The sequence below is a fragment of the Octodon degus genome, unplaced genomic scaffold (assembly GCF_000260255.1).
Source record: "Octodon degus isolate 3935 unplaced genomic scaffold, OctDeg1.0 scaffold00121, whole genome shotgun sequence".
Lineage (NCBI taxonomy): Eukaryota > Metazoa > Chordata > Mammalia > Rodentia > Octodontidae > Octodon > Octodon degus.
The window spans coordinates 2745523-2757249 of NW_004524697.1; the positions used below are offsets into that span (position 1 = coordinate 2745523).

General features: G+C 34.4%; 1 protein-coding gene across 1 annotated transcript in view; it reads left to right on the top strand.

The window, feature by feature from the left end:
• Fbxo8 (F-box protein 8) overlaps window positions 1-11727 on the top strand; it is a 52224-nt gene that overhangs the window by 20303 nt on the left and 20194 nt on the right. The window contains exons 2-3 of the mRNA XM_004640227.3: window positions 2285-2621; window positions 5624-5750. Coding sequence (XP_004640284.1) covers window positions 2293-2621; window positions 5624-5750 — 456 coding nt within the window. The 5' untranslated portion in view covers window positions 2285-2292. The remainder of the gene's footprint in view (window positions 1-2284; window positions 2622-5623; window positions 5751-11727) is intronic.

Below are 11727 nucleotides of genomic sequence, written 5' to 3' on the forward strand. Positions count from 1 at the left end.
AAAAAAAAAAAACCAAAAAACAAAGGGAAGGAACAACTAGGGTGAGGGAAAGGAGCACAGAAAGAGGGAAGGGGGGAAATACCTAGCTTGGATAAGTGCTTCCCTGGCAAGCGCAAGGGCCTGAGTTCAATCCCCAGTAAAAAAAAAAAAAAAAAAAAAGAATTCAACCCAGGAGCCTTTGCAGTGAGCTACATGCTATGTATGCCCTTTAAAAGTTTCCTTTAAATTTTAAGACATTTTACTAAATTTCCCTGAGTGGGCTTGAAATTGTACTCTTCCTCCCTCCTGGCCTCCCAGAGTGCCAGATTACAAACGAGTACCACCATCTCTGGCTAGTTCACATTTAGGTAAATATCCAGAAGTGGGAATGCTGGATTATATGGTGGAAGTGTGTTTAACTTTGTGAGAAACTACAGACTGCCTTCCAAAGTGGCTGTGTGATTTTGCATTGCTACATTCTCACCAGCATTTGGAAGGTGCGTTGAATATGCCATACTCACAGGTGTGCAGCAGGATCCCATTGTCTTAGCTTGCAGGTCTGTTATGACATGTGATATCCAGCCTCTTCTCATATGCTTGCTATTTTTATATTTTTTGATGAGGTGTCTATTGAGATATTTCTTTAAGCAGTAAAAAGAACACTCAAATTTATGATATACCTATGGTGTTGGAGTATGTTTTAGACTTTACTGAGATCTTTTAAGGTGTATGTTAATATATTTTAAATATGCTATATACTTTAATATGCTTTAAAATCATTGTATCTCCTCATAAGAACTCTTTACAGCTAAGCTATTGTATTTTCAAGCAGTTCAGTGTAAGGATGAGGTGTTAAAAAAATATCCTGAACTGTTTTTTTGTTTTTTGATCATCAAATGAGTTAGTACAGTATATATTTGCTAATATTTAGTATATATACTACTAACAGTAATTAAACTATAGTCAGTTGTTATACAGTAAGTATTGTGGAGTAATACAGGAGACATTTATCTAGATAGCCAACAATTTAGCAAATATTCATGTGATTCATTCCTTTTTCAATATGAAGAAAATAATATCTTTAATATTCTTTGAAGTTCTCAATTTTCAAGTTTTTCCTAAGAATTTTCAAAATTTCTGATAACTTGTATATTTTTGTTTGATTGGTTGGTTTTCATTTGTTTCATTTTTTGTTATTTTTCTTTTAAAGTTCATGTCATGCCATGAAAATTATTTGGCTGTTTTAATGATTTTATATTACATCAGTCTTTTTCCACATTTGGAAACACCACATGTATTCGTAGTCGATTTGGGTTACTAAAACAAATGCTTTGTTTGAAAGGAAATAATGAAAATAATTTCTGTTAGTTAAAAATTCTTCCTACTTTAGTTTTTCCTCATGATTTTATTCCCTTAATAAAAACTATGTAATTTAAAGGTAAGATCAAGTTAGTCTAGGTCAATTGTTTTCTAACCGTCTGTATGTGGAGAAGTCCAGTATGTAGAACAGATCGATGTCGCGCTCTTCTAGTGGCAGCTGGCACGAAGCAGGGGGACTGTAGCACCTTCTTGCGCCTTTTGCTGAGTGCCTCAGAGGACGCCATCCATATGGCTGTGTGGGGAAGACTGGAAAATTAGTGCAAATTACAGTTTTTAGATTAAAGCAGCAAGAAAATCAAATAGTTAGCTCTTACTGAGCTATTTGTCATGGAGTTCTAGGTGTCTAATTTATAAGGTTTCTGAATTAGACTTCAGGGCCTATGTTACATTTTATTACAGTCTACAACATAAATGTAGACTGGCAAGAATTAAACTAAAAGCCTGTTTCACAGCTGTTACACATCTGGGAGTTTGGTTAAAAGGGGCTAGCTTAGCTTAGCCTGAACTGTGATAAAAACCAGGGTCTGGAGACCTTTTAACTAAACTCCTGTGCTCTGATCAGAGAGGTAGTTAATACTGGCCCGTAAGTCCACAAAATTATAATTTGTAAGACTCATTAGGATATCAGTACCTTTTAAATCTTACTGTGTGAACAAATGATTATGTCACGTGTTGCCTTTAGAAGTGGTTAGCAAGCTCAATTACAGGCAATGATCAGACCAAATATTGCAGAGATGTTTTTCTGCCCAAATTTGATACTTAAAGGATTCCACCTATTCCTTGTAATATACTACTGGTTTTACTAGGTTTTCATGAAGAATTTAAATTCTGATAAATGAATTCTTTCTGTCAGACCTGTTATACCACTGGGAAAGATGGTTTACTTTTTTAGTGTGACCCTTACTATGTTCTCACTCTCTTCCAGGCTTGCAGATGGGTCAAGGGCTGTGGAGAGTGGCCAGAAACCAGCAGCTGCAGCAGGAAGGCTACAGTGAGCCCGGCTACCTCACCAGGGAGCAGAGCAGAAGAGCGGCTGCGGGCAGTGTCACCACCACCAGTCACCGCAGGCAAGTGCAAGGAGGCATTGACATCTACCACCTTTTGAAGGCAAGGAAATCCAAAGAGCAAGAAGGATTCATTAACCTGGAGATGCTGCCTCCTGAGCTGAGCTTTACCATCCTGTCCTACCTGAACGCTACTGACCTTTGCTTGGCCTCATGCGTTTGGCAGGACCTTGCAAATGACGAACTTCTCTGGCAAGGGTAAGTGAACCCCACCAGCATGATTTGCAGCGCTCTAAGCAGCTTAACACTCAGTGTGCTTTTGTCATATGTATGTATTATGAAATTGCTTTTTAACGTGGGCTTGTAATCTGAGTTGCTGTTAATGAAGGCCTGCAAAAATAAAGTTGCAGGTATTATTGTCCAATTTGATTCTGGGAAAAGAAAGTAGGAAAGAAATAAAAGAGAAATCTTACAGTAAGAAGCGAGGTTGCAGTCAGGGCTATGTCAGTTTATTTTAACCACAAGTTTCCAGTGAATATGAAAAATCAAAGTTCAGAAGTAAGAATTTGTAATCCAAATCTTAGAACCTTGGCATCCTGGTATAATTTGTACTGCGTGCCTATGTTGGCACAGGCCTCCGTCTGCAGCGTAGACCACTCGCACGCCAATAAGCAGGGCTCAGGTGGCTCTGTCCCCATGAGTTGCAAAGGGAGGATGTGTAGCATTCTTTTTGTCATAGGTGCTTGCTAACATGAACTTTAACTGGGGGAAACTTCATCTACTTTTTTTTTTTTTTGAACCACAATCATGAAGTAGACAAAAATTAGAAAGTAAGGCTATAAATGTCTACTTGATGAACTTAAATCATAGATATTTTCACAAATATTAAACCAGTTTAAACCACAAATTTAAAAACATTTGATGGAATAGAGACATTTTATTGAATGTAAATTACTCCTTTAATATCATATATTTGGAAAAAAATTCACAGGTACATATCTTTTTCTTTTAAGTCTTATAAAGTTACCAAATACAGAAAAATTATTGTATATTAAATTTTCTGATATTCTTTACAATTTATTTAAATCTCTTTAACATGGGACTTCGTATGACAAAGAATACCAAGGTGGGAAAGCATTAAAAGAGTGAAGATGTGTCATGTCCCAGCTCCTCACAATGTAATCATTCAGTATGTACTATGAACATGTACTAATAAAAACCTAAACACTAAAAAGAAAAATGATAAGAAACATATCTAGAAAAAGAAGCCTATTTAAGACAGTGATTTCTAACTTGGAATATAATAATTAAAATATTAAATAACCTAAATTATCAAACTTTTTGTTGTGACATGTCTAATATAGACTTCCTATTGCCACAGAATTGAGGTATAAAATTATATAAGTTATTTATCAGTTTCCAAATACACAAAAATCATCATGTTTTTATTCCTTCAGTACCATGTCGTAGTAAAGGTACTGTGTTCATAAAGAAAATTACATTAATTAGTAGTACTTAAATAAGCTATTTTTTTTTAACTCAGTTGAGTATAAAAGGAAGTTGGGATACTTTAAAATTGGCTCATTCTTTGTAATTTCTTTCCTACATTGTCGTAGCCCCATAAGTTAATTTGTGTTCCTATATTTGAATTTTTTAAAGTCCATTTCTAAGCTTATAGAACTCAGTCATTATGTGTTTTTCATTTGGAGTTTAAGTACAGATTGTTTATCTCTGAAAAAAATGCTTTCCTTATAGTTTGGCATATAACCATGCCTATAGTCATAATGCTTGGATTATTTTAATGTTAAATTACTTGTATTTGAAAAAAAAATAAGGCTGGCTGAGTTTCAGGTTAACTTTGAATATGCTAAATATTTACTGATGTTAGTAGGGTGTTGCTGTCACACAGCACAATTATAAAACTCAGAGACGTTGATAATAAAGAGATTGCTATTGACAATTTTCTAAATAGCTTATAGTTTTAGAGAAATGTTTTCATTTGTTAACAAAAATAATGCAGTTTTGTAAATTAACTCTTAAGAGGATAGTCTCAGGTTAGGTATTTTATCCATTTATCCCCACAACTCTTGATGTTATATAATGGGGCAATACTTTTACTGGTTTTCCTGTGTTCTATCTCACTGTGCAAATCAAGAAATATGAGGCGAAAACTAACAGAAGAGGGCAAAACTATGTTTTTAATCTCATCAAGTAATTGGTGTTTTGAAAAACTGTAAAAATTATGTGAATTTTGAGGCAAAATATCATACAAACCTGTTCTAAAGTTGGGAACCATAGCAGGGTGTCATTTCAGTGTTCTCTGTGTCTGGAGCAAGCGCGCGTATCCCAGAGCATCTGAGGTATCCACCCAGACATGGTAATACCGTGAAAGTTTTGCTTTCAGTACAAATATAATACCCAGTGCTTGGAGCAGCAGACTTGGAAACCATTATCCTAGTCTTCAAAAAATAGTGTACTTTGAGATACAAACAGTACTGTAGGCTTTATAGAATTTTTTAAAAGTCAGTTATTAATGTGATAGTGTGGTAATAAAGAACCAGTATGTTTGAAGCACTATCTTAAAAACAGCTACATTTAACAGCACCTCTTTTGATGTATGTGCTGAAGTTGAGGCATTACAAATTCTGTCTAATTCGTCTGTTAATAAATTACATGTTATTAAAAAGCACGAGGTTGTTCCGCTGCCCAGCATTCTTTCTCCCTCCTCAATTAGTTGTATTTCACAGTAGGACATAGGTGACTCAGTCAGTGCCATTTAGCTTCTTGGTCACAATTGCAAAGCCTGGAAGATGACTCACTGGGGTCAAACCCTGCCTCTGCCTGTACTAACTGTATGACTGTAGGAAACATTTTGGTCTGTTTGTCTTGTCTGTTGCACCAGCATCAAAGTATCCTTGAGAGTACTGAACAAGTTAGTGCAATTAAAATTAAAATTTTAAGTAAGCATTAGTAATTGTCAGCTGTAATTACTATTAATGTAGGTGGTTTATGTTTAATTTTAGATAATATTCACAAATATTATCTTTCTAACCCATATTTGTAGGTCTTATCAAAATTATTAAATTTAAGGCATTTATTATATACTTACAAATAACACATGTACAAAATTACAGTCTTCAGCTTTTAGAATTGTAAAATCTAATTCTACATTATTTAATTGATTATTTTATCCTGTGCATGTGTGTTTAATTTAGGAAATTAAATACAGTAACTTATCTCATTTTCTCTTATCTGTCTAGGTTGTGCAAATCCACTTGGGGTCACTGTTCCATATACAATAAGAATCCACCTCTAGGATTTTCCTTTAGAAAATTATATATGCAGCTGGATGAAGGTAGCCTTACCTTTAATGCCAACCCAGAGGAGGTAGGTAATGACTGAACATACTTGTGTCAGGTGAACTCTTACTACTATCTTGCTGCAGCTAGTATAATCAGCTTGCAAGTAGAGTAACAAGTCATGGGACATGCCTTCCAATCACTGAGAAGCCCAGTATTTTCAGTTACTTTTCATAGTCATTTTTCTTTGTTTTGCCATGTCCTAGTTGAGTCTATCTGCTCACTTTGTGTGGCAGCATATATGATAGATATACAGTCCTCTTCTGTTTTGACCGAGGTAGGTATTAGCAGAAAATCTAAAATTTTCTGAATGAGAATACAGAATATCTGCTTAAATTTTGTCTAGCGCTTTCCTCCTATTTACTATTTCTGTTTAGTAGGGATGTACTTTTAACTTTTATCAGGTATAATCATAGTATTTTCTAATTTTCAACATCAAAATGTTGTCTTTAAATGATCCCTTAACAACATAATTTTTGTTCATATAACTACCTATTGACTCTATTAGGATTGAATAATTTCCTATTATTTATTAATATGTATGAATGATCAAAATGTGAGCAAAATTCTTTTACTGAATACTTTTCCTAGCCCAGTTTTAATACATCAGGTTTTCAAAAATGTTGATGTGTCTACTAGATTTATTCTTTGAAATCTAAGGCAAGCAATGCTCAGAAGTGCTATTCTGAGTCCATTGTTCTTGTAGATAGGGCTGCTGGGGCCGAGCTGTAGCTCAGTGGGAAAGTGCTTGCCTAGCATGTGTGAGGCCCTGTCTTCAATCTGCACAGTCACCAGAAAGGAAAAAAAAAGTAAAGAATTATTTAAATCATCAAGCCAAATATTTTCTACAATATTTTTAATTTTTCTTATAACTTAGGAAGTATTCCCTTCATGTAAAATATTTTAATCATAAACAGAAATATTGATTTTAAAAATATGCAATATGTATATAATGCCTGTATTAGCATGTTTTCAAATAGATTTTCCCATGTCACATATGGTTTCTTTCTTGGTTAAATTTTACTTATGCATACATTAAAAAAGCAAATCAAACTCCATTCCAGTGATTTGTTGTCACAGAGACACCTTTTCATTCTTATCCTCACCAGTGCAGCAGATACATATTTTATGAAGACTAATATAATACTCAGACGTTCGTTCCTTCCCCTCACCACTGCTTAAAGCAAAATGAATATTTTGGAAATTAAAGTCTAAGTTATACTTTTCTGTGAGGTGTTTTTTTTTTTTTTTTGCGCAGCATCCTGCTTTGCATTTCATGCTGACATTCAAGTTAACTGTGTAGCCCAGGCTGGCCTCCAGTTTGCAGGGATCCTCCTGCCTCAGCCTCTCACTGCTGAGGGCACAGGCATGCACTACCAATCTCCCTCAAAATGTAGATGTACATTTGAAACTAACATTACTTTTTGGAATCTAATGATTATTCTTTAGAAAGGCAAACAAATAGATAAATTAGCATGAATTGGTTTTGTTATTTATCCCCTTATTATAATTTTTATGATGTCTTCTATTATAAAATGCACTTGATATTACTTTGAGGTCAAATCTAAGTTGTCTTCCTTGTAAACACAGCAACATAAGCATGCCACCTTTCTGATCATTCACTGTGCCATACCTGCTCTCTAAGAGTATAAGAGATTCTGCTGTACTTATATATTTGGAGAATGCCCTGGCTTCAGACACTTCATTATTTATTCCAAATTCTTTATTGGAATTTGATATTATTGTTGTTAAAACAGTTGATATGGTGAACTTTATAATAAGACATCAACATTATTAGAAGTAATACAAGGTAATTAAATGATTAGTGTAGAAGAACTAAGGAAGAATATTACAGCATTTTACTGCAGTGTATACAAGAATCAGGACAGGCAGCTCTTGCAAATCCCAGTCTTACTGTGCCCAATTTGTCAGGTCATACTGCTCCCATCTCAAATGAGGCTGAAAAGGGATAAGACTGTTTAGTTTGATTTACATGACTTATAAATATTTTATTGTAAGGAAGATGTAATTTGGTAAGTAATAATTTGTAGATTTACAAAGTCAGAAAAATTTAATGTAACTATTGATATTGATATTGATTATGGTAAGTAGTCATTCATTAGTAAAAGAGTACTAATTTTAAAAAAATATATAAGGCCATCTTTTTATGAGAAGATGAAAAAAAAAAATAGGCCCCATATGCTGAAATGTTGGTAGTTTTAAGGACATAAATTGGAAAAAGCTAGGTGTAAAATTTTTTCTGTTTTTTGCAACTACATTTATCAGACTGTAGAGTTCTTGTTAGCACTTCCTCTAAAGTATTTACAGGAGAAGCAGAGAAAAGGTGTAAAGTACAAGTTTATTTTTTTTAATCTGACAGAATCTTAAAAATTTTTTAAATCTAATGTTTATTAAGGGAGGGGACCAAAATTATTAATAAAAATACAATATTTAGATTATTAGATTTTACTTACCCCATCCTACCTTCCATTATTTTTGAGAGTTGGCTGTATTTTCCTTTTTTTTTAATTCCTTGCTCCAAAAAAGATATTATGGAATATTCCAGAGTACTGAATTAACAATTCTGAAGCCAAAGAGAGTTTTGAAGAACCATAGAGTTGAACCACTGAGTGTCTTGTGGTTCCATAACTTAGATTCTGTGCTTTTATGATTATCAGTATTTTAAGTGTTACCTAATCACAAAATACAATTCTGTCTTTACCAAAATGTACTTAGGATACAAATAGGCAGAAAAGGACACCAAAATACATTTAAGAAATTCAGGGAAGTGAGAAATAATCTAATGACTGTATTTTTTACTTTCATCACTAGTATTACTAATATCAACTTGATTATTTATCCAAGTCAAATTTTCAGAATTGAAATGATGCAAGTGAAATAGTTATGCCCATATTCTTGTATGGAACTTAGCTATATGAGTCATACAGATAGCTTAAAAAGTCATTAGAAGACTCTTTGCTGATGTTTTTGAGTGCTAGGAATCAGAGTACTTTTTTAAAGGTGAATAAATCATTTATTTTGTGCATGCTAATACATGCATGTCAAGCACTACAAACTTTTTTCATTGATTATTTTCTCTCAAATACTCAAAATCATGATGTTCTATTTTGTGAGAAGACAAAGCTAGTGTCTCATCACTTCAGTACTTTACAGCAAAGCAGATTACTTTGAAGGGACTGACTCCCTACTTACCCATCCACATTCACTAGAGCACTGTCATCAGGCATATTATTTGGGGTTCATTTAACTCTGAGCAATAAATTACTTTTTGTAGTATGTTCAAATGTAAGTGGTAAATTTATAACAGGTGCCTAAGATGTCTACAGTTGTTTAGTATAACAAATCTACTTTTCCATAATTTCTAGTTTTGTACTTAACATTTTAATACCATCATTAGAATATTATAAAAATAAGAATACTTACAGCCACAGGGAGCAAGATTCTCCAAAGGACACCGTTCATGTCACGGATATGGGTAACCAAACTCCACAGAAGCTGCTGGCAGTGGCTTTTGGGGTGGGGGAGAACATCTGCATAATTTGTGGTATGATTATCTAGCACGCTGTTGTTATATGCATGACGTTGTGATCTCAGCTGTACGTAACGTCTTGATCTTGTGCATGAGCTTGTGGACCTTGTGGCAGATGACCACATTCTAGTCAAGGAATGTGCTGACACCTATCTGTGTACATTAAGTTGTATTTCCCCTGCATGTCCAAGTTTTGTGTGTCAACTTTATTCCACTAGAAATATTTTAATAACTAACTAAAAGCTATATTTCTTATGCTCCTTTTTATATTAATTTTTTCTTAATACATTTTTAAATGTAGACTCCAAAAAACTAGTAGTGAACATGGTCTAACTTTTACATGTTATAGACTTATTTTTATTTCTGTAAACAATTTTTTTTTAAATCCTCATTAGGGGGAAGTAAATTTATTCTAATCTTGTGAGTACACATTTTTTATACACATATGGAAGACCTACATGCCTACAAGTATGCACTTTACCCAGATTAACCTTTGACAAAATCTATTACAAAAAGTATTTTAAATCAACTTATATATGCTTTATGTGAAAATTAATATGCTTTTTTAACATGTTCTTATTGCTGTAGAGCCAGCTAATATACAAACAGGAAATTTGTGAGAGTTCTATGTTATAGAAAAGATCTCAGTGTATTCCCATTTCTTATTGATACTGAATTGTACTGACTTTTACTCCAATATATAGTAACACGGTCATTACCATTTCTTCATAGTACTGTAACAGTGGGGAAAAATAAATTTTATTCCTAGGGATGAAAAATCCTGACTTCTGTTATGAGAATATACAGACACGCATTTGTCAGATGTGATTTTTGAGGATTCATAAAAAGGAATTACCATTGTAATAATCTTGAATATGATAGGCTATGATGAGTTGAATATGGTAGGTTGTGACTTATAGCATAACTTCTCAGTGTTCAGGACATTGATGCACATTGTGACCATTTAACAAGGAGCAGTCATATGTACTATTACTAGAGTTTATTTGCACTGGTAGTATCATGTGAGGATGTGTGTGTGTGTGTGCGTGTGTGCGTGTATGTGTGTGTGTGTTTGTGTAATACAAGAACATTCCAGAAAACACATTTTGCGATATACTAGTGTAGATTACCTGTAATCTGTGTGTAAATACGAATATATTAGGGTAGTTGAAATGCCCCATTTTTTGTTTATAGTTATCTGATACAATCTTTTCTCTTAAGAAAATCTGTTGGTCTATAATTGGTTTTGCTTTCTGTAGTCTGACAGTACCTATTATTTAAAAAAAAAAAACCTTACAATTGCATCTTGACAAGACATATTTTTCATGTTCTTACTTTGTTTATTTCTAAGGAAAGTGTGAATTTGAAAAATAAGGATAGTAAAATGAAGATGAAAACAATATAGACTTTAGCATTGGAGTTTAGTACAAATGTCTGTGGCAAATAATATGGAATTCATAAGCAGTTCATCTTAAATCCTTGATTTTTTCATTCTCTGTTAAGAGTAAGTGGCCTGTGTAACACAGGAGTGTCCCCTGGGAAGGTCTGCATTCCACTAATATGCCTTTTGTTTTGGAAAAAGTAGTGCCTCTTGAGGTCTTTTTAGTTGTATAGGTAGAGAAATTGAATTTCTTTTGAAAGTAGAGTGCTCTATCAAGAAAAAGCACATTACTGTATAGGCGGAGAAAAGGAATCTGAGTTCCAAGCCAGAGTTTTGGGTGTATTATAAACCAAAACCCATCTAGGAATAATTGAATGTGAAGTACTCACTTTTGCATTCCTAGGACAAAATACAACAGCTACAAATTAGAAGAGAAGATGTTTATTTTGACCAAAGATTTCAGTCTATGGACTACTGACTCCAAGGCAGAAAACTGAGGGCAGTGGGGCATGGTGTGGAGAGGATGCTGAGGCCATTGCAGCCAGGAAGTAAAGTGAAGGATGAGCTGGGAAGGGAGAGAGACTCTTGAGGCCACGCCCTCAGTGCCCCGCCTCTTCTGGGCAGGCCCCACCCCCAGGGAGCTCACAGGGCTGTAAATGCACTAGGAGCCAATCATCAGTGAGCAGCCCTGCCTCTAAGCTGGAGACACTTTAGGGGAGCACTCTAGATCTAAGCCACACACCTTCACAGTGCTGTTTCTGTCAGGTAGTTCCACATTTTATAATCTTTTTTCTTACCACGTTAGGTCCTCCTGCCAAAGGGCAAACAGAAAGAAAAAAAACCCATGGGGAGGTAGTTATGTTGATTGAAGTTAAACCTCAATACTAGAGGAAAATACTACCACAAAGTGAGGGGAAAAAAAGGACATAGGCAGAACCCAGAGGCATTTTTAAATTTCTTTCAAATATGACTATTCTAGGGGCCAGGGAGATGGCTCAGTTGAATAAGCACTTCTCTGGCAAGTGCAAGGGCCTGAGTTCAATCCCCAGTTCTGGGGAAAAAAATAAAAAAATT